Source organism: Anser cygnoides, chromosome 5 (assembly GCF_040182565.1).
Source record: "Anser cygnoides isolate HZ-2024a breed goose chromosome 5, Taihu_goose_T2T_genome, whole genome shotgun sequence".
Lineage (NCBI taxonomy): Eukaryota > Metazoa > Chordata > Aves > Anseriformes > Anatidae > Anser > Anser cygnoides.
Window position 1 is genome coordinate 43632506 of NC_089877.1, and position 27081 is coordinate 43659586.

A 27081-nucleotide genomic window follows, 5' to 3' on the forward strand; every position below is an offset into this window, starting at 1 on the left:
GGTGGGAGGTGTCCCTGCCCATGGCAGGGGGTTGGAACTGGATGGGCTTTAAGGTCCCTCCCAGCCCAAACCACTCTGTGCTTCTATGATCCTATGCCCTGTCTGCCAGGGAGCCCTGGGGAGGTGACAAAAGCCATTTTGGGCGCCTTTCTCTTGGTTTCAGCAGACAGTGCTCTTCTGCTCCCCTCCTCCCTCCCAAAACATTCTTCGTACCCAAATTCCCCCTGGAACCATCCCCCTCTGGTTTCATCAGCACAGGGAAGAGCACTGCCCTGGCCAGCCTGGCTTACAGCATGGGGCAGGAGGTGTCCATTTGTGTGAAAACTGGAAAACAACAAGTCGACCACCCCACCACCACACCCCCACCCAGAGGGCAGCCAGTCCGTAAGTAGCGGCAGACTGGGCTGAACACAGGGCTGGCACCTGGCAGGAGGAGCCCTTGCTGCGAGCGAGGCCTGTCATCGCTCCCTCAGCCCTCGTGCTGGGGAGGCTCATCCCAGCCGAACGAGGCCCTACAAGCCCCGTTATCCTGCGCCTCCACTGCTCGGGCCCTGCAGACTTGATTTGAGCGGCCAGCCATGGCAGGAGGGGGCTAGGACAGGACTTTGTGCCCAGGCTGCTGCCGCTCCGCTGGGCCCACGCAGCCCGTCGCCCTGCAGGCCGCCCATCGCCCTCGGCCGCGGGGCTGAGGCAGAGCACAGCTGCTGCCGCCTCCCAGAACAAAAGCAGCAGCCAGACAGCGCAGAAGGGGGGGTCTGAGGCTGTTTGGCTGCTTAAGTGTGTAATTCCATCTGAGACTGTTAGATCTGGCAGGCAGAGAGTGGTCAGCAGCCTCTGCTGCCCGTCCTGCAGCTCACCCCTTCGACCACAGTGCACAAAATCACCAGAAGACTTTTGATGCCGGGTGCCTGCTCATGGCACAGCCCAGCTGGACTACGTGAGCACTTCCAGCATCCAACATCTCCAAGGCTATTGCTGACAAGAAACCAGCAAGCTCCCCCCGTCATCCTTTTTTTTTTAGCTTGCTCAGGCCTCTTATATTAAAATAAACATCAGGCAGCCAAAAGGGCAGAGGCTCACTGTTGTTCTTTATTAAACAGTACAGCTGGGTATAAGAGGCACACGGACTAGTTTATTTCTCCTAGGCGTTACACAAAACGTGGTACAGAAGAGGAGAAGTCAAGGAGCTGGGAAAGCTATAGGAAGAGGGGATCGCTTGGTGCAGCGGCACGCGCCCCATCCATCACCCACCTGCCTACGTGCCACGTGGAGCCAGAAGGATCCTCCCTGCGATGCTGAGGGCTGCAGAGGGGACGTCCCCAGCCCCAGCCCCTGCTGCCCCATACCAGCGCTTCCCCTCCAGCTCCTCCATCCCTGGTTCCCGGACCAGAGCCGGGAGGAAGCTGCAGGCCCCACCGGGGCCAGGTGACAGAGGGCCATGGGTGAGGATGCGCAACACCACGGGGGCCTGCAGGAGCACAGCCTGCTACCAGGGGGAGGACAGCAAAGATGGCACGGGTGGCTGTGCTGAGACACCTCTCTGCTCCCTCATCTTGCCCCAGGGAGAGACACTTCAGTGCAGACGAAACATGTCACTAGAGCAGGACGGCGCAGCCCTGAATGCCAAGCTCCTCCGGCCCTGAAGGAGCAGCAAAGGGAGCTGCCTGTAGATGAAGACTTGCTCCATATCCTGGGGCTAGTGACAGCTGGAAACACAGCTCTGCCAGTTCCACAGCAGCTCGCCCATAAAGGTGGCCTCTTCTCCAAAGCACTCAAGTTCAGCTCCCAGCAGAGCCATCAGGCGCTGCCTCTCAGCCGTTTCCTTGGATTTCTTCCAGCAGGTGCTTTATTCTTGCTCCTGGCCTAACGCAGCTCTGCTGCACGCGGCTAACGGGGCACCTTCTCCCCCCTGAAGTGGCTGTGTCTCAAGTACGGCGGGAGTTATTTCCGACGGGTGAGGAAGCTCTGCAGATGGGCATTGTGTGCAGCTGGGAAGCACTCCAGGTCCCGACAGCATCAGCAGAGAAATTCCAGCTATGCTTCCTCTGGCCGAGAGCCAGAATCATTTCTGGAAGCCGTTGCCATGACATGATTGCAACCTTCATTTTTATTCTAAGACATTGTTTCTTGTATTTACTTTATTCTCCTCAATACAAAGCATTAAATAGCCACTACTGCTGCTGCATTTCAGCGGGCTCTCGGGTTAAAACCAGCCAGCCAAGCAGACAGAAATCCTTCCGGACAGCAGCCCACACCTGCTAAGAGCAGCCCTACCTTGGCATTAACGTGACCCCACTGCTTGAAACATCCCTAGGAGACACAGTAAGCTGTGACCAACCTTACGCAGGGAAAGACCCAGGGTGCCACCCAGGGGGGAGAGCACCAGGATGGACCAGGAGCAACACCTGGGTGAGGAGAGCAGGAAAAAGCTCGCCGCAGGGACGGGGAAGGATGGCAGCACTGCACAGCCAGCTCCTGCCTCTGCTGCCCTACACGGCTGCAGCCACCCCTGCCCCTGCAGCGAGCCGAGCCAGCCGCCACCTGCACAGCTGAAGCGGGCACAGCCGTGCACGAGAAGTGAGTGGTGACAGCCTCAGCAGGTCTCGAGCACAGCAAAGAGGATCTCAGGCAAATGAGCCTCTGAGGACACCTCCAGCTGTCACCTAACTAGGGTGGGCAGCGAGAGGAGGGGAGGGGAGCCAGCTGAAGACCAGAGCACAGACACCAGCGCTGGTGCTCCAGCTGGCCCCGAGGAACCTGGGGCAGGGCAGAGGACCTGTGCCGCGTCGCTCCCATGCTTCCCTGAAGAGAAATACCCTACTGGCCATCAGCAAAGGCAGAGATGTGGTCGTGTCAAAGCAAGGCAGGATTACCGAGAGAGACCTGAAGCACACGTGGCTGGAGGAGATGAAGATGGGCTGGTGCACAGAGAAAGACGGAGAGAGGCAGAGAGAGGGTGAGCGCCTGCCCCGTGCAGGGCTGCTGCGAGGGCAGCGGTGGGGAAGGCTGGCTGGGCTAGTCCCCCTCCGGGAGGGGCTCCCAGCCGCGCCGCATGGCTTTCACCACAGCACCGTAGAGTTTGGTCCAAGCCTCCCGCACGTCCGGGCTGAAGGCAGCGCCGAGGCATTTCTCCAGCATGTACAGCAAGGACTCACCAACGGTCTGCAAACCAAGCGGGGAGGCAACAAGCTCAGCAGCAGGGTGCAACAGGCAGCCCCTTCTCTTGCTCTACCACCGCTTAGGGCTTCTCCCATTGCAGGGCACCTGCGGAAGCAGCCAGCCCCATCCCTGGCTGTTCAGAGGAGCCCCAGAGGCAGCCTGGATCCTGCTCGGGTGCTGACCCACACCATCCCCCTGCCTTGCCCTGCGCTGGCTCTCACCTCCCCACCAGCTCATTAGGAAGTGCAGGCAGGGAGAAAGGGCTGACACAGTGTGGGTATCACCACTAGAGAGCTGTCCCCTGGCACAGCAGTGGACTGGACCAGCAGAGCTGAGCCATGCCAACGTGCCAGGAGACAGGTTGGGAGCACCAGATAGAGGCTTAGGGCCTTGCCTGTGCACCACCCTCCCTGCAGGGCGTTCCTCATCCTGGGCTGGCCAGTGTCACCACCCCGAGTAAGGTGTGTTTATGTCTGGAAACATGGAGGGGCTGAGGTTCAGCATCCCCTGAGCATTTCCCTGGGGAAATGCCTTGCTGCCCTCTGTCCTCACTCCACGGGCAGGAAACGAGGGGAGTTCAAGGGTTTCCCTGACCAAGCCAACACCACCACACAGCTCAGGGGCTGCACTGAGCCTCCAGCTTTCTCTCCAGCCAGCTGAACCCAGCGGGTGGGCACAGGAGAATGGGGACAGCTGAGGGCTGCAGGCAGCGCTGCACAAACACAGCCACAGTGGGCTGAAAGAGGATGCCTCACCGAGAAAGACTCAACCTTCACACCGATTGCCTGGTGCTTCTTGCCGAGGTTGCAGAGATATTCTTCCAGGCAGGGCAAGTTCTCCAGGTGGCTCACGGCCGCATCAATCACCAGCATCACCTACAGGAGCACACAGGTAGAACAGCACTAATAAGGCTCTGCTGCCCTTCTGGGGGAAGGGGCTGACCCCGCAGCTTCACCTTTCTCAGCCTGATGGCCGCCACCACCACCTCCCAGCAGAGCAGGTGCGCTCTGAGCTTTCCTTTGCTCTGCTGTGACCTGTCACATTTGCAGGGCACACTGACTGTAGCACACCCCACATCCTTCCGCAGGATGCTGCCAGAGGTGCTACAGCAAGCAGCACTGCTGGCCTCCCTGCCCCAGCGGAGGGAGGAGAGCCCTGTAGCAGAGCAGTTATGGGCCAAGATCTAACGCTGATGTGGTCTTAGGAGCCCAGGACAACTACAGAGGAGCCCTGGAAGTTGCCAGGACTAGAGCTGCCAGCTAGAAGTTACCAAGATGGTGCAACTGTGTACAAGTCAACTGCAACTCTAAGGTCAGCCAAGGTATTTTGAGGCGAGGGGATAGCTAGCATAGCCAAGAGACCTGGTCTGCCAGAGCACATACCACAGTGATCTGCCAGGGGCATGAAGAGCCAAATGGAGACAGAACAGAGAAGGGTTAACAAGGGATGAAGGGAACAGACAGACCAAATTAGAAGAAGAGATTAAAGCCAGGGCATGGTTGGCTTGGCAAAACCAAGAGGTGATAGAATTGTGCTGTACAATTTCAACAGGGAAATTATCTCCAACAAGAGCAAAGAGCTATTTCAGCTTAAGGCAGTAATAGCAGAAGTAAAAATGGACATAACTTGCCCAATAAGCAAAGGCTGGAAAATAGCAAAAAGCTTGCAGCTATCAGAGGAGAGCAGTCCTGAAGCAGCCTCTCACAAGGAGCAAGACAGGCACGCAAGGCACTGCACTGGTTTAAAGATGGAGGCTATGAAAACCGGTCTGAAGATGGAGGTTACGGGGTTACGAAGGCATCTGCAAGCCACGGCTGCGCTCTTTCTCTGCCTGGCTACTCCTCAGGGCTCAAAGGGCTCCTGCTGTGCCGGGTCTGGCTCCCTCTGTGCACGAGCTCCCGCAGGGCGACATCGGCATCGCTCCTCTCCCAGTTCTGGAGGGAGAGGAGACTGCCGTGTGCTCCCAGCCAGTCCCAAAACCCAAAACACTGCCCGGAGGCTTCCTCCTGCCCCGCTCTCACCTTCCTAACGTGATCCAGGAACTCGGGGGCGGACAGGCACTCCTGGGGGCTGGCAAACTGCTTGCAGTTGTACTGGAAAAGGGGCAACAGGTCAGGGTCCAGATCAAACAACCTGCAACAGCGAGAGAGAAGCCCCCATCTCCTCACGTCCTTAACGTGGCGCAGAGTCCCGTTCACCCCACCAGCAGCACCCCGCCGCCTCCTTTCCTCCTGCTGCTCCTTCCCCACCTGCGAAGGACGTGGAAGTCCCAGTCTTAGTCTGGGGAAATCCAGATTATCTACTGGCAAAAGCGGCCCCCCTTTCCCTAGCCCAAGGTCCCAGCTCTCAGACCTGTGGCTTTGGCACCTGTGGATCCTCCCAGCCCGGCCCCACTCCCCCAAATCCTGCTCGGTGCCTTCCCCTTCCCACCCCACGATCCCCTTGAGCTTCAAAGCTGCCAAAACCGGGGGAAGCCTCGGTGCTGAGGGGAGCTCAGGTGCACCACCAGCCTCCCTTCTCCCCACCCCTCACGCTGAACCGCAGGGTCCCCCAGCCACAAGGCTTGGCCCTGGCCCCCCGCTGCCCTTTCCTGGTGGTCACCAACTCTCCGCCGGGCTCTCGGGGCGACTTCTCATAGGTTTTTCCCCTTTCTTTCCCCACAGCCGAGGCGCTCACCGGAGACCCCCACATGGCGCGTCCTCTGCTCCGGGACCGGGGGGGCCACTCGGGCGACCACCACCTCCACCACCACCACCACCACCACGACCTGCCCAGGGGCGGCAGGGGGGCCACGACCCGTCGCTTAGCTGCCCCCCGCCCTTGGGCGCTCACCTGGAGAAGAGGACGAGGCCGTGCTGCACCGGGCTGCCGCTCACCCGCCGCCAGCTCTCCCGGATCAGCGCCCGCTGCGCGCCTGACAGCATCCCGCTCGCCATGGCGGGGGCGGGGAAGGGCCCGCCGGGGGGAGCTGCCCCTTTCCGCCCGCCCCTCGCTCCGCCGCCACCTCCCCACCGCTCCCCCGGCCCCCTTCACCTCGGGTCCCCCCGCCCCGGAGCCCCCCCGGGGGACAGGCCCCGGCACCGTCCCCCTAGAGCCCCCACAGGAGCCCCCCCGGCTCGCACCTCACGGGTAGGGCAAGGGGAGGACAAAGGGGGCGACCCCGGCCCCCCAGAGGAGAATGGGGACTTGGGGCGCTGCTCCCACACTCGGGGACCCCCCTCGCCCCCTGCCTCCTCTGGGAGAGGGGTGACTGAGGCAGCCGGACAGGCAACGCTGCTAACCGAGAGAAGGCAGCTCTGTCACACAGCTCCCGGACACCCAACTTCTTCCCTCTGCCTCCCGGACACCCAACTTCTTCCCTCTGTTGCTCAGAGGGAAAGGCGACGTTTAATTCGGCCCAGGGATGGAGGCAGCACAAAGGAAACTTAGAGCGAGCAGCCGAGGGCTGAAGCGGCACGACGGAAAGCAGAGCAGCACACCAGAAAGCAGACAGCCACAGCAGTCACGCAAGCCAGGGGTATCAGAAGGATGCAAGCAAGACAAAAAGCGCAAATGGCACTGAAACCAGCAGTCTGCTCTGGAATAACAATTGTGCTGATCTTATTACAAGTTCTGCTACTACCCGTCAGGCTTATTTCTTGTCATTAGGAGAGAAGACGGCAGCCTGGGACCAAAACAGGAGCACGTTGACTCAATAGATGCAGAAAGGAGGCTCTTCGCCTCAGAGGACTGAAATCCAGCCCCAGAAGGAGGCAGGTTCAGTGGCACAGTGCAACATCCTCAGCCCCAGCCACATCTCCCCTCCCACGGGTCTTTCTCCAAAAGACCCAGCCTGAAAGCACGGACTGCAGCAGCAGCAAGAAGCCACAGGAGACGTCTCTGGAAATTAATTTATAATATATTCCAGCACAAATTACCTGTTTTCTCAGGCTTCTGAGATCCCACGTTCTCAGTGTAGACCAGGCAAGATGCTGTATGGGAAAAGCTCCATGTATGTTAGAGGAAGCTAGAGATCTCTACCTAAATCCAGGCTCTTGAAGATTGAAGAGTCCCACAAACTCACAAAGAAATTGAGCCATTAGATGGAACTATGGAGCCCCACAAATACTTCCAGATCTCTGGATACTGAGCCAGAGGAAAATGTGGTTCCAGGTTCTCTGTGCTTTGAATGTCATTGCTAGAAAAGCTTTCATTGATGTCAAAGGTCTCAGGTCCCAGTAAGACACACATGCAAGAATAGTTTTCTCTGTTAAAAATACATCATTTTATCTTTCATGATCATTAAGAAATGCCTGAAAAACACAATCTCTACACCTCTAAATTGTTGTAGAATGGAGGCTAAATAAGAACCATACAACACTAAGGAAAAGCCACAACTTATCGTGGCTGGGCTTCTGGAACATACAACCCTCAGTGCTTCCCACTGCTGGCACCATCTTGTGGTCTCCAAGTTAATGCTAAAAGCCATGTGTTGGCCATCTGGTTGCAAAGGGAACACACGCTGGGGACCAGTGATAAATCGCTGCAACTGCTGGAGCTGCAAGGAGTCAGAAAGAGGGGCTAGGACAGAAGCAGGAATACCAGGTTAATCTGAGCAGAGCTGTGAACATGAGCCCAGCAGTGGCAAACACAAACTTCTTGCTGCTGATCGAGCACACCAGCAAGAAGCATGAAATGTCATCCCATCTGGAAGGATGTGTGCGCAGTCAGAGCACAGCCTAGGCTGAGTATTTGCCTAGCACCATTTTGGATACAGTCAGAGCTGGGTGACAAGAGAGGAAGGAGAGGAAGAGAAGCACCCACAAAACAGGCTATCAAAGTTAAGAGTGATCAGCTCCTGAATGTGAGCGGCATGGTTACAGAGGGTGCACAGGCAGGAGGGGAAGATGGCTGGAACAGGGAGACAGCGCAGTGAGGCTTCCTGCAGTTTGGCTGGGATACGGGACACCTTTCCTCAGCTCTGTGCAGGCACCACACCAGCTGCCGTGCCCAGGGTGACAAGGAAACGCAGGCCGAGCTGCTCTTCCTGGTGGAAAGGACATCTCGGGCAGCAGCACTGAAGCCACGATGGCAATAGAAAATGGTGGCTCGCATCCAGCTTCCCCTCCGTGCCGCAGATGGCGGCTGCAGGCCGAGTGCTCGCTGTGGGTACGGACGGGACCACAACGGCAGTGACGCCCGCTGAGCCTTCTCCTGTGGAAGATGTGGAGCAGGGGCAGTGAGGTGGCAATACCCTGCCCACCTGCGGGCACCCAAAGCCCACTCCAGTACTAAACCCAGGGGAGGCTAAGAACCGAAAGGAATTCCTTCCTTCCTTCCCCCCGCAGCACCAGCTCCTTCTGGGCAGGATGTGGGCACATGTGGGGGCAGGGAAACACCACAGAGAAGCCATTCCCCTGCTGCCTTCTCCCACTGCTACCCTCAAGAGCATTTTTTCCCCTATGACAGCCTATGTCTTCCAGCACAGGAGGAGGGAGCTGAAGGAGGGATCTGAGGTGGGAGACTGGAAGAACTCAAGGGTAAGAAACACCCAGAAGCCATTTGCATGGCTTAAAAGAGCGAGGGCTCAGGACTGGAGAGGCGCGGTGCTTCTCCTTGCGTGCAGGGGAGCTTCTCCTGCTACCACAGCACTGAGCTGCTGACAGCAAGAGTGAAGTCCAGGGATCTGAGGTACAAGGAAGAACAAACAACAAACCTCCCCCTGGTTCAAGTATTTAGTGAGCCTTCAGGCATACGGAAGCCCCAGGATGCATCAAGAGGTTGAGCACTGCAAACATTTCCACAGCCTGTGGGTTTCCTGCCATGGTTGGTCCCCAGCTCCCCTGGCTCCGTGCACCTAGCCAGGGCAGCTCAGCTGTTTTCTGAAGCGTCCTTGGATTTCTGCAAGACTTTCCCTGAAGCTGTCATGAGTGAAGAGCCACCAGGTCAGCAGCATAGGCTGCTCCAAAATCATCACTAGGCCACCTGAAGAAAGGGGAGGTAGATTTCCAGCGAAACATGCCAGTCTCCAATAAAGCCCTACTGTGCTTCAGAAACCACATGCCTATGTTTTAAATTCATGGTGGGTCTCATTAATCTAATCTACAGCCCCTCCAAATTACAGTACCAACATTCACAACTTCCCTTGCCAAGTGCCTGCTTTACTTGTTCGGTGCCTCAGTCTGCCCATGTGGAAAGAAACTTCCAGATCTCATAAAACAGTACAACAGGACAGGGAATAAGCTCCAACCACCAAGCCCCAGCCCTGCCCTCAAGGCCCAGGGCACCTGGAGAACAAACCTTCCTCCCCAGGGAGGCCACTTAGGCCTAGCCCAGGGGTGACAGCTGTGCGTGTGCTGCCATGACACTGTCAGGTTTTGTTCCAGCTGCTGTTCAAACAAAACCAAATCCCCCTTTGGACTCCTGCTCATTTCCAATTCTACATCCGAGAGACCTCATGAATAATGCCCCTCTGATCTAGTTGCTTCAGGCTCCCTGCTCACCTTGGAGCCAGATTCCTGGGCTTGATTAATGCCCCTTTTCCACCCTTCTCCCCCACCTCAAAAGCACAGGCCATGATGTCTCTTCCTTGCCCCAGCCCCCCGTCCCCATCCTCAGGTGGGAGCAGGAGCTGTGCCATGTTTCCAGCAGTCTTCTGAAGCTACCCCCTCAGGCCACAATGCGGCACAGCTCAGTGGCAAAGCAAATCACAAAATGCTGTTGCATAACAAGAAGGAAAAGAGATGCAGGAGGGAATAGTCTTACCCATAAAACGATTAAGGCAACAGCTGCAGAGCTCGCTGACTGCCATGGTGCCTGCAGGGAGAGCAGGGCAGCACCACCGACCTTGAAGATTTGGGCTAAGGGGGTAGGAGGCACAGTGTATGAGAGAGAATTCGAAAGCAGAACAAAATGAAAATGTGTTTTTTGATGTCCTTTTGGTACTAGGCATCTACAGGTTCATCCTAGGCCTCCCAGGGCTCAGATGGGGAATTTTTTTTGCAGACAGGTGAAAACAAACCAAGGGCTGACAAGGCACGAAGCTGGGAGAGAATCCAAAGGAGGCCACACATTGCTGCCAGCCTGAGTATTCCTGCCTTTAGAGGAGAGAGGATGCCAGACCAGGTCTGGCAGCTACAGATGCATGGCCCTTACCTTGGTTGTCATTCACCTCGTGCCCTCTTTAGCACTGTTGGTAATCCACCAGTTGCTACCCCACCACCAGGCTGTGATCTTGCAAGAAGCAACCTCTGCCAGCACGCCTGGCCCCTCAGCAAGCACCGTGTCAGCATGGTTACTTGGCTCCTGCAGGCTTGGATCTTCCCCCAGCTGTCCTTACTCTGGCCTGGATCATCTTCAGCTGCTGACATGTCACAGCAAAAGCTTGGTGGAAGGATGCTTTATCCCCCTGAGAAGCTTCCTCTGAAGTTCCCCCACTGGTCTTGCCTTGTATCAGAAGCAGTTGATGGCAGTCTCTGAAATGCTCATCGATTGCCTTTCCTCTGATCTCAACTCTGTTCTTTCCTTCTTCCTTGCAATCCAAATGGATACTATTGACCAGCGCCTCTCCTACAATCATTTGTCCTACAGCAGTTTTCTCTGAGAGCAGTGCCTTTGCTGTGATTTATTAAAACAGACATTCTGCCTTTAATTGCATCCTTTCCTTCACAGCAAGGCTGTGCTAGCATCACCACCTTTCAGCTTTGCACTCCGCTATCTGCTTTCAAAGCAAACCCCGTGTTATTCCTTCTACATGTACGATCCTTTTCTTGAGGCTTCAGGCCTTCTCTTCACCTAAGCCATCCCAGTTTTGTGTTCCTGTCAAAAATATTCCTCCAGTTCAGCAAGAAATTTTGCTGAACAATTTTGCTGATCCCCAGTCAGAATGTGTTGTGTTGAATAATATTTTGGCTCTGTCTTGAAGAGATTGACATACTTATGCTACATCATAAAGCACTTTCCAATCCATTAGTAACTAAATAGGATATTAAACAGCAACCATTAGCAACAAAGACTTGAAATCAGCAGGCACAGATAGCTTGCACCCATGAGTCCTACAAGAGCTGCCTGAGGATATCTCCAACCTACTTACATTGTTGTGGTGGTTTTTCTTTTTCTTTTTTTTTTTTTTTTTTAATAATCCTTGGCATAAACAGAAACTTCAGGAGATTTACTGAGTGTAAAAATGCACTAATGCTCAAAAAGGCCAAACAGGATGATTAAGTAAGGAAGAAACCAACGAGCCTGACAAAAAACAGTGTAGACAAAATAATAAGAAACCCAGGAGGGCGTTTATAATAAAAGCATTTGAAGATGGGTGGGCAACTTCTCAGTGATCTGTTAATCCGTACCTTTCCCTCTCTGCCAAGTAGTGGTCTAATTCTTGATCCATCTCATACCATGAATGTCCTGACAGTTTTGCTATCTTTGATATCCCTCATTGCATCCTCCTTTTGTGAAGCAGCCTATTTTGCTTTCCCCTCCACATGGCTCTTTCACAGCAGCCCTTAGTAACTCAACAGTTTTCACTTTACATGCTTCTCTTTTGCATTTGAAATCAGTTAAGAATGTGCTACTTAACTTCTGATCTTTGGCTCTTCCTGACCTTGCTTTGCACTTGGACAGTCGGTGTTTGTGCTCTTGTTATCCTTTATTTAAATCTCTCTCATCAGACTTGCTTTCCATGGGATTTTGCCTGGAAGTTATCAAATTGCTTAAATTCACTTTCTTCAGCTGCACTGGCTTTTTTTGGGTTGTTACCACATAGTTCATGAATTTTACTACAGGACGTACCACTTCATGTACCTTCACAATCTCATCTCAACCATCTCCTCCCCATTTGTCACCCAGTTTCCTTCTCCACCTTGTAACCAAAAAATTGTCTCTAAGGTATTTTAAGGGATCAGCACACAGCCAGGGTGGGACTCAGCTGGCCCAACACAGACACATTCATCTGGGCGAGGAACATAAACTCCCTTTCTGGTCAATGGAGAAACATGGGCGCTCCAGAACTACCTCATCCGAAACTAAATGGTGAATAAAAGTTGGATGAATGAAGCTCAGGAACTACCCTTTATCAACTGCAAGGGTGTCAGCTGCAAGACAGCAGGATAACGAGCTTTGGATGAAATCTGGAGATAAAAGAATGACTGCAGGAATGATAAATATGGAAAAAGCATTTTCCAGTAACCATAACGCTTGGTAGGCTATGCCCATTCAGGTAAAAGCACAAACTTTATATTTCCAGATCATGCATTACAAGGGACAGAACTACAGTTTAGAGAAAACAACTCTGAAGTCTAAGAAAATCACATGTAAACCGGGAAGTAGTGGTAGGAGTGATGAAAATTTATTTCAGCATATGGAACTGGGGAGACTGATGTTGGATGACAGAGAACAGTTTGGGAAACCATAGAGGTAAACTGAAGAAAATGAGAAAAGAGGCACAGAGATCAAAGGGACAGAGAACGCAAGTTAGAAATTTGCAGTAAATGTTTCTATATTTGGTTAGCAAAAAGATTAAGCAGCAGCTTGAAGACAGAGCACAAAATCTACACGAAGAGAAAATATCAAGTTATATAAAAAACTCATTCTTGTTGAGTAACATGAAAAGGAAAATGGCTGTAATTTAGGGACACAGAAACCTGGTGGATTCAGAACATGATATAATGAAAACCACGTACGGGGCATTATGCAAATGGCATCAATCATCACCTCTGTGAGCTCAGTCACCTGAAGAAAGAAGCCATTCTTTTAGAGGGCAGTGTGAAGTTTTATTTCAGCTGTAATCAGCATACTCTGAACAGTATTTAATTCCTCTTCCTTATAGTCATCTCCCTACACCCTAGAACAGCTTCTGTACAAGGAGTCCTTCCTTCCAGAATAATAGCCTGAATCAGGCAATACCCAGAGACCAACTTACACTTTCTGAAACGGTACAAAAATATCCATGGGCTTACCACTAGCCACCTGTCAGCCTATTTTATCACTTTGTGCAGGGCATAGTCCAGTTTCCAGCTGTCCTGACTTTACTTCAACAGCCCTCGGACCATGTCTAAACAGACTGGTTGGCTCTCCTCCAGCAACGATTTAGGCATCAGTGTGTAGCCACAAACAAGACGGCTGTATTTTTTCCCCCTTCTAGTTTTACGTTAGTAATGGCAACCCCTTGCTATCCTGTACTCAAAAGTAAACACTTCCCTGTTACTACAGCCTGGCGTACAGCCTGACTCAGATTTACAACATTCCAGTTTTATTACGTTCTTGCATTGTTTTATTAGATTTTTGCATTTAGTTCACAGCAAGGGCCGCATTTGTACAAAACTGTCATCAGTCTGATGTTACGGACACTACACACTCTAAGAATGACTCATAGAAAAATGTTGGTTCCTTGAAAAGATTACTCGATCTGTCAAGTTAAATGTCTAAAGGCAACCTACCAGAAGTCTGATGAATACACCCATTAAACAGGACGTATTACACATACTTACAATTTAACACAGTTTTACCATAGAGAAATAAATCCATGTCAACAGACAGTACTTCATCTTCAGCCAAATGTACCAGTTTCGCTTCCTGCTGTGCTCATCAGCGCATCGCTTGGACTGCAGCAAGACCCGACCTCCGGGAATTGCAGTCCAGCAACATTTGCATGCTAAAAGCTGATGCTGGCAACGACTTCTGGCTTGTAGATCACTGCTGTCCTAACTCAGATTCGCCATTGGAGAACTTCAGTTGTGCATGTGAGGAAGAGAAGGGAATGGGGTGGGGGAGCTGAAACAAGACATAGCCCGGAAGAGAATGCTAGAAAGAATAGGTGTTGAGAGGTATTTATTACAAAGTTGAATTCAAAATTCTACCACATTTTCCATGATTCCCTGTACAAAATACATTTATAGCTCAAGGGACCATTTTCCCTTTCACATCATACAGTGCAGTAATCCCACTTTTAGAACATGGACAGATGGACACATGCACACACACGCAAACACCAGCAGCATTAGTAAGAAAGGCTCAGATGATAAGACAACTACAAATGAGCCCCTCTCACCGCTGCTCCAAACTCTTGGTCCGAGCTGGGTAAGTTCTCCAGGATGGCTCTGAACAGTTCCTCTTGTAAAACACAATAAACTCATTTGCTGAGGTTTTAGGACCAAACACAAATTCAGCCGGAGTGGTTTCTGAGCTAGTACCTCCCCTACCACAGCTGTTACCCGTGACAATCATAGCCCTTGACATTCAAAGAGAAGAGCGCAAGTGAATTAAAGGAGTTAAGCAACTCACAACCAACCGTGCAACTCAGGTCTTAGTGCCTTAAAACAGACAATTTTCAGTCCTGACTGCTTGCAGCCCACAGCACCATGAAGACAACAAATATGCGATGGAGGTGGTCTTCTCCTCATCTTCCCTTTTCCAGCTGGAAAGAGCCTTATGATATTCTAACAGTCCACATGTTTCTGCCTTCATAGCAGTTACTTGACCAGTTAAGTGGGGAGGAAGGTCGCTTTACCACCCAAGGAGTGGTCACTTGCTGTAAAGGGGAAAAAAAATCTTACCTACATTCCTCAGCTGGTGGAGATGCAGGGCCACAGCCAAGGAGATTTTCACATTGCTGCAGTATCTTGAGAGGAGGAAACGGTGTTACAGTGGTACTTATGCAGAGTGCCAACTCAGACTAAATCACACGGGCATGGCCTCTGGAAGGGAAAAATCTAAGTGCAACAATGGAGAATTTCAAGTAAATGCCTGTGTTTCCACATTGACAGCTGGTTCACTCTCAAGTCCCTTGATAAAGATTCTCAGAGGTATACAGAGGGACAGTTGGCAGAAAAATCCTACCCTATTAAACATTTCTTTACCTTTCCATAATTTGGTTCTGGTTTTACTCTCACTGCAAGTGATAGGTTCACTCAGGATACTATGTGGTGTCCTGTCCTACCCCTTGTTCTGACTCCCCTAAGAAACAGACGCACAACCTAAAAACTTGGAGGAAAACCAATTACATGTCCTGTACTGTGGGAAGCACTTGAAAAAGTAGAAGGGAGGAGAGAGATATAAAGAGGTAGAACATATCAATGCTCTCTGTGCACCACCAAGGCCACCCAATCAATACAAAAAGAAAACTCCACAGAGAGTGGTGCTGGTTGTCCTGTTCACAGGACTGTGAGTGAGGCTGGCAAGCAATGCATGACACGCAATCCTCCACCTGGACTAAGGGTAACACTGACAAAGGAATCTCCAGTCAAATCTTCCTCACAGCCACAACTCTGAGTGTGTGTAGTCCACCTCCTGGACACAGGCCAGTCCCTGCTGCTGGAATACGTGTGTGCGCAGAAGTATCCTGACGCAGCTGTTAACGCAACCTTTTTAAGACGAATGGCTTGTCTAGGATAAGCCAGGCGAGCTTAAAGACCATCTATCTATCCTGCAAGGACTGAAGAGGTGAAAATATTTTTTACACACACACACACGCAAAATTTGAAACAGGGAACCTGGAGGCTTGCAGCTTTGTGTGTTCTGAATCTATAGACGCGGTTTGATGAAACACTTCAATAGTGATAAAAGGAGCCCTGTCAAACAAACTTCAAAGCAAGCAGCTGCTCCAGAGAGCAGCACCTTCTGGCCCTGAAAAGCACCGCTAGCTATTTTCCACATGACTTGGGAAGAGGACTAATAAGCAACCCTCAGGATGAACCTGAACTCATTCCACAAACATTTATGGAAAAGCTGAACTAAGGCAGCCCAAATTCCATTCAGAATGCAAAGAGTGCCCTGTACCCCTTACCTCATTCCTGCGCCACTCTGAGACCTTTTGTATCAGACTCAGTTAAGGGAATCCTGTTATATTTTAATGATCTAGCAAGACAATGGTTACTATTCTGTTCTAGCTATGGCCTGACAAGTTGTTTTTTTTTGTCTGTTTGTTTTTGAGAAGCAAATATTGAGGATCAAACACTATTTTTCCAGTGTTGTTCTACTGTAAGAAAGCAGCAACATCCACTTACACTTACTTGAAAACCCAAGCCTTGGAGTCCAGTGGTTGCAGGTGAAATGTGTGCTTTTTTAATGTCTACCATCTAGTCTTCAAATGTAGACCTTTTAATACTATTAAGTACAGATAGAAAAGATTCAGCTGGACGTTGCTCCCTCTGGTGGAATATCTGGATTATTTTTTCCACTGTATGCCTCCATCCCATTACCAGCACACAAGACCTAAGAAATAGGGTAGTCTCAATGCCAATCAAGTGTTCTCAGGGAATTTTTCAACTGGCAATCCTAAAAAAAAAAAATAATAATAATAATCCTGTGTCTATACTGAAACAGAAGCAGGGGGGATGGGAGTAGGACAACTACCACCTTCAGCCAGCTAAGCCCCAGACTCAGATGCATTGTGCTATTGCGTAACACAAGTTTCTTGTTTTTTATTTTTATTTTTTTTTTGCCATTAGTGTTAAAGACAAGTTAAAGGCTGGAAAAAAAAATCAAATCACAGCTTTTATCAGTTCTTGTGGAAATTCCTCTCCATGGCAATGGGACTACTATAAGAAAAACTCTGGATCAGGATAGCAAAGCATTGGGCTGGTAATCTCACCTAAAGCAGATGCTGAATCACATTGCCACAGAGGCAGCACTGCACAGCCTGTCTGCCATGCTGCCAGCAGTTAACGATTCACAGCTCCTGACACAGAGCTGGATCTGAAGAACTTTGCAGCCTTCTCCCCCATCTTTCTTTCGTAGATACCACCTTTGTGAACCCCTGGCTCATGCAGGTGGGGGCACTTCCTGCAACAGCCAAGTGGAAGAGAATCATCAAACCCAATAGCTAATTAGTGCAATGACTTCCCACTAAGAATTATCAGCAGGTAATTAACTCAAAACCTTTACAATCAAAAGCATAGACCTCTACCATCTGAGTTAGTTTCTATAAGAGCCACCTTCTGGGGAGAGACGTAACACTTCACGCCAGAACCTTACAATAGCAAGCAGCTGCCTTGCTGAACAATCCTATGACTCCTCTATTAAAAAGGAATGAAAGCCAGTCTGATGGAGTCTCAGTCCCCCACGGAGAACAACTATCTTGGGGATGTTAATGCAGCCCTTCTGTGCTGTAGGAGTTACATCAGAATTCAAGGTTTGATAAGAGAAATGAATGCACATCTAAACACAGACACACACGCTGCTCTTCCAGTACCCACAATTTTGATGCACGGCTGAAAAGCAGAGCAAGAAATCTGAAATGATAGGCTTGAGTTCCTTGAAACATACACAAAAGAGTTTTGCAAATATTAGTTCTTGAGACAGGAACACAGCTGGGGTCTAAGTAGCGACCATGAACTGTGACAAGAAATTGAAATTGGGCAAAGCACAGATGGACTAAAAGGAACAATTCACAAAAGTAGACCTAGTAGAGGAGAAAGGCACCTCAATATTCCACTTTCTTGGAAGGGGTGGATTCAACATTCAAGAGCTGTTGACACTTAAAGAAGTTTTGCCTGGCCTCACATTTCCTTCAATGCAGTAATTAATTAGCTGGACAGCCATCTATGAGAGGGAACTTGCTCAGTATTGGAATATGGAGTGCAGAAACCAATGGCCAGTTCTGTAGCTGCCACATTCATTAATGAAGCTTTTTTCCTAAATGCCATAGGTACTGGCACTGGAATAGCTTGGATCAGAAGACAAATGACAGCTGTCTAAAATCTTCAAGCTACCATTTCGGTCACAATCACACACCCAAAAAACCCATCTTCACAGTGTACTGGGGCAGAACATAAATCACCTGCTGTTTCCACTGTAATTTCCTTAGCAGTTTCAGGAAGAACTGCAAAGCAGCTACGAAGTGCTGAGCTGGAACAGTCTGGCTCTGAGCGCAGGCCTGCTAGGTGATTGCTCTAAATGATTAAAGGTGACCAGAAAGCAAGGCAGTATAAAAGGATAAACAATCTCCATCTCCTCTGTCAGCAGAGGGCCTGGGAGACAGACAAGGCACAGTGGCTCAGGAGATTTCAAGCAGACCCCTTTCAGTCACATTATAAAAATCCAGGGTCAGAACAAAAAATTCCGACAGCCGGGGCTGAGCAGTATGGAGATTCCCGCATGCTTATTTGAAGCTTTAGGAAGAAAAACCTTGCCGTAAGAAAGGTCATTAAATACGGTTTAAATCCCAATGCCTTGGGCACTACCTGGCTCTCACACTGCAATGGTACTTACATTGCAAGGAGGAAGACAGACATACACACGTGAACATGCAACTGCACCCACTCCAACTTGTCCTGCTCTGACTGCTGGAATGCCACTGCTGTTTGCCTGTCAAGAGTTCTGATACACTGCTCAAAAGAACTGAGAGTTAAGCAGCCCGCTGTCCAGGAATATAACTTAAGGATTCATGACACAAGTCTTTCTAAGAGAACCTTCTCATGGTCAGCTTTTGCATCCTCCAATGCAGGCAGTGCAAACAAATGCCAAAATAACAGGGCTACTAGACCCAGAGTACGCCAGAGAGAGGGCATTTTACAGTCACATCTCCAAAGTGCCAGAATCAGTTCAACACGCAGCAGTCCTCATGCTTCTTATTCTCTGTTCCAGGCTCCCTTTGCTGGCTCTAGAACTCCCAGGAGTCCATCCATCGGAGCCCTGCCATGGGGCTGCTGGGGTCGGAGGCCATGGGTCCTATCATCCCATAGGACAGAGGATGAAAGAGGTAGAAGCTGTAGAAAGAATCCAAAATCAGAAACAGCACGGTGTTCTGTCTCAAGAACAATGCAGCATGTTAGTCCATACAGATGTCCTATGGGACCTTTGTTTTTTGGATGCTCTGAACTTCACTGGTGACATCCTAATCTCTGCTGAGCACAATAAACACATAATACACAGTTTCTTCACAGGTATCATTTTCTTTTAGAAAACAGTAGCTTTGAAGAACAGCCAGCTGAGAAAGCCTACAGCAATGAAGAATTTGCCTGTGTTTGAGGGATCTGGCATCATCTAGCATGGGGACTAGAATCAGAGATCACTGAACCTGGAGTTCAGAAGAGAATGGAGCATTCATACTGAGTGGTAGAATAAAAGAAAAGATTCCCTGCAATGGAAAGATGTTTTAAAACATGTTGCTGGGACACATATGCTGAATCTAATCAAATTTGAGAGTTTAGGTTTGGGCTTGATGTTCAGCAGAGATGAGAGGCAGAGACAAATGCTAAGGGCAGTTAACAGGCACAAAGGTTCCACTGAGACTGTGGTTGCTACACATTCAGTAAAAGCTGAGCTTTCAGCACTCACCTGTACATGATGAGCAGAACCAGTGCCAGGATCCCACCTCCATATACTCTTCTAGCTGCAGTGCTGGGGGACAAGAACCCAGCAAAGAACTTCAGTAGTGTGTCCCAGGTGATTCCTAGGAGAAGAATGAGGTAGAAATCAGGAGCAAACAAGTTGCTACATTCAGTCAGACTGGGCTGACCAAGCTCTATTAACACCAAAAAACCTTGTCAGTTTTTAAATTTATTTACCTTGCTAACCTTCAGAATTATACAGATTGTTTTCTATTAGCAGAGTTTTTTCTATCAGCAGAGTTATTTTTTCTTTTCTTCCCACTTGAATAAATGCAAAAGAGATCTGGGCCTCAGCCTGCTAACTAAGGTGGCACAAAAATCACAGTAAAAACTACCAAGACTGAATTACAAATGGACATGACAGAAATGTAAGGACAGCAAAAAAAGGGAAGTAACACATATAAAAGCACATAAAATAACAATGATACAGCAGAGAATAGGAATCACATCTCAATTCAAATGCCCTAACCACTAGACATGACTGCCTCTTCAGTGTGGCAGTGAAAAAGAGACAGTTTGGCACTGCAAGCTGCTTTGTGAAAAACATTTTCAGCTAGTCAGTGCTTTCAAGCACTTTACACAAGCAGAAAAAAATAAGAAAATATACTGTTTAGTCTGAAAAATTTCCATTTAACAGAATTTCACCTGTTTCCCTGCCTCATCTTCTTTCAATCTTCTGTATTTACCTGTCAACATGCTGGAAAAAAGCATGGCAGGAAAGTAGTGGTGAAAGTAGAGAACTCGGCCCATCATAAAGAAGGGGAGGTAATGAAGGAGCCAGCCCAGAGCGATCTGCCCTCCACCACGAAGCACAACTCGGGACAGTTCTGGAACACAAACAAACAGGCTTCAGCAGAAAAAAAAAAAAGAAAAAAAAACAACAACAGATCCTGTTTACAAGCCTTGTCACAGTAAGTAGCATGTGAATCACAGCAAAATAAACAGGAATGATCTTTGGAGTAAGTCATGCATTGGTCTGAAATTGGTCCAAGCCTCTGCATTATCCTAGCTACATTCTTTATATATATGCACAAACACTTCCCAAGAGAAAAATGAGCATATTATATAACTGCATCTATGTTTGTATTATTGCATTTTATTATTATATAGCATTTTGTATCTTGTATTACATTATTACATTTTACATAAGAATTATCAAAAAAGATATATTAAGACATAAGTCTCAGTGGATTGGCAGGAGGTTTCCCTAGTGGCTCCACGTTAAGAACAGATTTGCAGTTTCTCAGGATGCACATTAGACTAATTAGGTCATTCCAGTTTCCGATGTTTTATGTTCTTTGCAATGAGACTACAAGCCATCTAGATGATCACTTTGCCAGCCTTTCCTGGAAAGAAATGCTGCTTAGCTTTCACAGCATGGGGAAAGGACTGAGAACTCTGATGTCTGCATGCAGATTAGCTAATAAGTTATTATTTGACTTAATAGTGTCACATCATATTTGATATTTCCCTACCAACACAGAGATCTACAAAAATAAGTAGCCATCGATGTAAACTGCAAGGTATGACTTCTTCAGATTTGCAAAAAGCTGTATTACCCTGGCTGCAGTCAGTAGCTCTGTTAGAAAAAACATCAGATTTTAATCACCTTTTCATACTGGTATGCCAGATCAAAACCAGCCTTTCCAACAGATATGCATCTGTTAGTTTCCGAAAGGCAGTAATGTCATGGTTTTGGCTGGGATACAATTAATTTTCTTTATAGAGGCTTGTACAATGCTGCGTTTCGTATTTTTGATAAAAATAGTGGTGATGACACACCGATGGTGCTGAGCAGAGCTCACAGTCAAGGACTTTTCTGCTTCTCGTGCTGCCCTGCCAGTGGGGAGGCTGGGGGTGCACAAGGAACTAGGAAAGGACACAGCCAGGACGGCTGGCCCAGACTGATCAAAGGGACTTCCCATGCCATATGATGTCACGCTCAGTAATAGAAGCTGGGGGAAAAGAAAGAGAAGGACAAAAAGGAGGAGAAGGGGACATTCAGAGTGATGGCATTTGTCTTCCCAAGAAACCACTATGTGTGATGAGCCCTGCTATCCTGAAATTGCCTGCCAATGAGAAGCAGCAAATGAATTCCTTGACTAGCTTTGCTTGCACATGCAGCTTTTGCTTCACCTGTCTTGATCTCAGCCCATGAATTTTCACACTTTTACCTTTCTGATGCTTTTCTGATACCTTTCTGATCCCCAGTATTATGTTCAACTTCCAGAGGCTTTAATATGACTTACGAGAAAGTTTTTAACACAGAAATCCTAACATCAGCATTTCTGTGCCAGGAAACCAGGGTGTTATGATAGAGATTCTATAATGTAGGATGCATAGGAGAACTGACCTCACCTTTGAGTTCAGATGACAGCTGGACACCTCTCTTCAGTGCCACTGCAGTGGAAATCGCTGTCAGAAGATACAACCCAATAGTGAACAGATTTAGCCACCAAACCACCTATGTAGGAAAAGAGAAAGATTTAGGACTTAAGGCTGGAAACAGGAATGAACACGTGAAAGGAAATGAAAAGCTACATGCAAGCATAAGAATAAAATGAGAGAGACAGTCCAAAAGAAAGAAGAGTAAGAGAATCACTGTCACTGGAAAAAGCACAAGTAAGCTAAAATTTGCTAAGGACGCTGCCTTGGAATCTCCTGTTCCAACTTACCGGGTTTCCCAGCAAATAAACCCGATAATCTGTCTCGTTGACACCAGAAAAACGCAGACCCTGAAGAAACAAACCAGGAGTAAGCAAAATGGGTTTGAATCAATGCAGCTTATTCTTATTTTCTACAGTGTCAAAGGTGAGACAACTTCCCTTCAACACAGCTTCAATGTGATTAAGAGGTCCTGTGCTTTGAGAAGCATTGTAAAGTACCTGAGAACTGAAAGGAAGGTGGACTGATCAACACACCTGGTAGTTGATAGGCCAGTGCCAGGGTTTGGATGTAACTTCATTGTCCTTTGGTTTCAGGCCGCTGTTCCCCTACAAATAAATCAAGAAAAAAATGAAATGAGTGGGCAGCTGTGCTGCAGAGACTGCTCAGAAACACCTGAGTTTACAAATATACAAGAATACTCTTCCTGAGTAAAGACTGTTTTCTGACCACATGCACACATCATCTTCTGAAGATAGTTACAATGAGGACAAAGAACGTCTTAATACTATTGAGCAAGTGAAAACATTCTTTGGGTATGATTAAAGGCAGTATTCTCTCATTTCTCTTCTCCAGATTTTCTATCACTAAGGATACATGTTGCATAAGATGTCTGTTCAGTAAGAGACTAAGAGGCTTCCTTTCACTCTGAAATGAAAACCTCAGAAAGATTATTTCCATGGAAACTCATGCAGGTGCTTTCTTACCTGAGACAACGTTATCACTGGTTGCCATGGAAATACTTAACATTAGTAGTAAGTTGTTTGACTACCTTCCTTCTTTTGCAGATTTGAGATCACCTTTACAAACAAACAAATTAAACCTTAGACTCCCATATTAAAGTGGTACATTCCCATTCTTCAGGGCAACAGAGCTGGTAAAAGGGTTAGGAAGGCATGTCCTATGAGAGGCTGAGGGTACTTGTGTTGTCTAGACAGGAGAAAAGAAGACTCATTGCTCTCTACAATTTCCTGAGGAGGGGAAGTGGAGAGGGAGGTGCTGGTCTCTCTTCCCTGGTAACTGATGTCAGGACACGTGGGAACAGCACAAAGCTGTGCTACGGAAGATTCAGACTGGACATCAGGAAAAAATTCTTTACTGTGAGTGTGGTTAAACACTGTAGCAGACTTCCTACAGAAGTGGTTTATGCCCCATGCCTGTCAGTCTTTAAGAGGCATTTGGATAATGCCCTCATTAATATGCTTAACTTTTGGTTAGCCCTGAAGCAGTCAGGCAGTTGGACTAGGTGATCTTTGAAGGTCCCTTCCAACTGACTATTCTATTATTTTCAGATGGAGTGAGAAGCTAGAAGCAGAAGGGCTGTGGCTAAGATCAAAGAACAAACACAGGGAAAGACCACAAGACCAATCCACCCTGAAAATATTAAATCCATCTCTCTCTTTTGCACATATCTTTAGGCATAAAGAGGAAAGCTGAAAATGCAGCATTTCAATAAGCTTTAAAAAAGTAACAGGAGTTTTCCATTTTCAATTCAAACATTTATTGTGCTTTTAAGTGTCTGTTTACCTAATTTTCCTAAGTGTGACCATAGTAGTTGACCATAGTAGTATCCTCCTACCTCACAAATACTAATTTAACTTCAAAACCTTCTGGTAAGTTAGGAAAATATCCTAAGCTCTCCTTTACAGAACAGAATTTCAGCAGCAAAGAGGTTACAGAACTAGACTGTAGCTAAATCACCTTAACAGTAGAGCTAGGCATCAAGCCCAAGGCTTCCAAACTTTTGGAAAAATTAGCCTCAAGACCACCTCTTTTTCTAAGCAAAAAGGCAAGTAGGTTGCTGGGGCACATAAATTCTGCCCTAGCTTACAGCCATCACCCAGATATCTCAGAAAATGCCTTTTTTTTTTCTTTCTTTCTTTTTAAAATGAGAGATAAAGGAAGAGAAAATGATCATCTGGAATTAATGGTATCTTACCCGGATCATAACCATGTGGGATTCTAGCAGAATTTCTGCAAAAGAAGGCTTCAAAACATCCAGGCTGATATTGGGCACTATAGAAAGAGAGAAAAATAGATTAGAAATCTGTATGTTTTATCTTTATTTGCCTGTTGCATAATAAAACTAAACTCTCTCCTCCTGTGACAAATCTGCTTCTAGCACCTCTTTTAATTCCCTATGCAATTCATTCATATTCTAAATGCAGAGGCTTGAAGTCAAAGTATCCCCCAGTGAATTTCACATCTGATGCACTCCTAGATTTCCTCCTTTACTTCCAGGAGCAAGAGAAATATGTAAGTGTCCCTGAAATAAACAGATCTCAATTTCTAGATGAAATTAGAGACATTGCTCATATGCTGCTGTTTATCTGTAAATGAGCCATGAGTGTGGGAATACAAAATGCAGTACAACAGAAGAGGAAACTCTACCAAGTCAACAAGCCCAGGATTCCTTTCCTCCAATTTGCACAGTTGCTCTGAAAAGGTGAGGAGCACTAGTTTTTTGGTAACTCGGAACTCAGCCCAAGTCATCTGCAATTCATGGGAGGAAAATGATACCAAACAATCCAGGCCAAATGAGGCTGTGACACATATCTAACTCCTGGATGAGGCTGCAAGGCCCATCTGTCGTTACTGGCACACAGTTCTCTTCCCAGTCTTTGTCATACTTCTACTATCTATTACTTGACGGCACTGCAGTCATTATTTAGCATACCCCATAAGAGAAGGAAGAAAATATACCAGAGCAGGGTAGATCTTAAAAAAAATCATTAAAATATACACAACATACTAAGAGCAATGATTCCCAATTGAACCAATGATGTTAAAAATAACAGCTTGCACCACAGTGCCTATAAGGCTTCATACTTTTGTTATGCAGGACAATCTCAAAATCCTTAAAATGTATTTTTATTTTCCACTACACTTGAAGCATTATCACAAATTTAATGTCCAAACAGTGAAGTCACGTAATCATAAAATAATATGAGCTGGAAGGGACTGTCCCATCCAAGTCCTAGCTCCACACAGCACTACCTAAAAATTAAACCACGTGTCTGAGAGCATCGGCCCAAATGCTTCTGGAATTCCAGCAGGCTTGGTGCTGTGACCACTTCCCTGGGAAGCCTGTTCCAGTGCCTGACCACCCTCCCAGTGAAGAACCTTTTCCTGCTATCCGATGTGAACCTCCCCTTGGCTACGCATCTCTGAACAACTGGCCCAAGTTTAGCAAGTTTGCTCCTGAGCTGTGGAAGAACAGACAAATCCAAAACGCTGACTGCCAGTTCTTGCCATCTGATAGCTCATCCTTTCTGTTAACAGCAAGCCAAAATGGACCCTCAAAGTAAAGGAAAATAAATGACTCACACTTGGGGTTGATATGATCTTCAAAGTTCCAGAGGGAATTGGGAGTATCCTTCAGGTATGGTGTGCAGGTGACTTCCACTTGTTCCCAGCCCCTGAGGAACAACAGGTCAGACGCTATCCCGCCATGTAGAAACCAAAACAGATTTGAAAGGAAGCCTACATAAAAATTCCACAAAATATATGGGCCACATTTCTAAATTTGGGTGCCTAACGTCAAAACACTAAGCACAAAGAAGCTGCATGTTGACAACTTCAAGTCAACCCTTACAGTCTCTCCAGAAAAAAAAGGAATCACCATCATCAAGTCAATCCATGCCTACGGAAACTTTTACAGAAACGAAGGATCAACTTTAGAGCATCCCACCAACAGTTCACTTGCTCTGTCGCCCTATCTCTAGCAAGTCACACCAAATACTTTGGTTGAAAGTGCATCAGACCCTGCAGTAATCTGACAGATTAATAAGGAATTTTCTACCTACTGCCACACAGCAAGCTTACTTCCACTAATTAATTACATTAAATAACCATCACTTAGCTCTCTGAAGGACAGTGATTATTTCCCTTCAAAGTCTTAAAAAAAAAATCTTTATTTGCAGTTACCTGGGTTTTCTTTCCCCTCAGCTCTTACTGTCATAAATATTTTGCAGCAGTGACTTTCACTCACAGGGTAAGTTTGTGTTAGTACAAAAAAATATATACCTCCCTTCCTGAATGCTGTTGTCAGTGACAGTGATTTATTTTTTTAAAACCAAACACATTATTTACCCATGAACCCAGTCTTGCTGAAATATATATAAATGCCATTTTCATTCCTGACCAGGCAGTCACCAGCAGAGGTATCTGCCTGCACTCACCATGATTCAGCATCCACCGGATTTCTTAGTAGTTTTTTTTTTTTTTTTTAAACCATAAAAGAGTGAAGGGAAACCTAATCTAGCAGTAACAGAGGCATCTCTGGAAGCAGAAGCCTGCTGCTTCAGGATCCGTGTTAGCATCCCACACAGCAGAGCTGTGCAGATACAGCAGCTTGTTTGGCATTAGTCTGGATGTCTCTGCATGCACCTCATTTTGTGATGAAGATACATAAACCGTGAACATATTAAAACCCATGCCCTGTTAACATCAGATTGTTACCACTGCCCTCACACTTCAAATGCCTCACATAAAAATGGCAGAACTTCCAACAACAAAAGAAGTTAATACCGATAACAATAGGTTTGGAGGATTATGGTATGGAGCAGCATGAACTGCCCCAGCTTCTAGCAGTTTTGGTGAACGTTGAGGCTAAAACAGGCCTTGAAGAACACAGCTGTCATCCCCTCCTGATCTTAATGCATGACAAAATTATGCCCATGCCAATCTTGGATCTCTTGGTAGGGGATATGATTTTTCAGAGCCGCTGCCCAGCACGCACCTTCACCATAACAAGCTGCATAACCCTAACCCTGATCATCTGGTTGTATTTTAAGTACCTTTTAAGTTATTTTAAGGTTTTTTTTAATATTATTCTTTTAAAGATAAAGAAATGGAGGAAACATGGTTACTGCTCAGTTTAAATTTAGAAGTACCAATAAGCAAATGAACATGGTAGCTCCAGGCCGTGTGGGGTGGGGCAGGCAAG

The 27081-nt window shown here is 47.8% G+C and overlaps 2 protein-coding genes across 4 annotated transcripts in view; both read right to left on the reverse strand.

Annotated features, from left to right (window-relative positions):
* Positions 1-1068: 1068 nt before the first annotated feature.
* NGB (neuroglobin) lies at positions 1069-6140 on the reverse strand. The gene is made up of 4 exons (XM_048059829.2): positions 5992-6140; positions 5181-5292; positions 3915-4034; positions 1069-3162 (listed from the first exon to the last, which is right to left on the reverse strand). Exons 1-4 carry the CDS (start codon positions 6093-6095, stop codon positions 3016-3018), a joined length of 483 nt encoding a protein of 160 aa, XP_047915786.1. The 5' UTR covers positions 6096-6140; the 3' UTR covers positions 1069-3015.
* A 7811-nt stretch (positions 6141-13951) lies between these two features.
* POMT2 (protein O-mannosyltransferase 2) overlaps positions 13952-27081 on the reverse strand; it is a 28908-nt gene continuing 15778 nt past the window's right edge. For all 3 annotated transcript variants that reach the window (XM_066998141.1, XM_048059668.2, XM_048059667.2), the window contains 8 exons: positions 25461-25552; positions 24073-24149; positions 22391-22462; positions 22145-22204; positions 21828-21933; positions 20156-20296; positions 19417-19531; positions 13952-18845 (listed from right to left, as the gene is read on the reverse strand). In XM_066998141.1, coding sequence (XP_066854242.1) covers positions 18740-18845; positions 19417-19531; positions 20156-20296; positions 21828-21933; positions 22145-22204; positions 22391-22462; positions 24073-24149; positions 25461-25552 — 769 coding nt within the window. In that variant the 3' untranslated portion in view covers positions 13952-18739. The remainder of the gene's footprint in view (positions 18846-19416; positions 19532-20155; positions 20297-21827; positions 21934-22144; positions 22205-22390; positions 22463-24072; positions 24150-25460; positions 25553-27081) is intronic.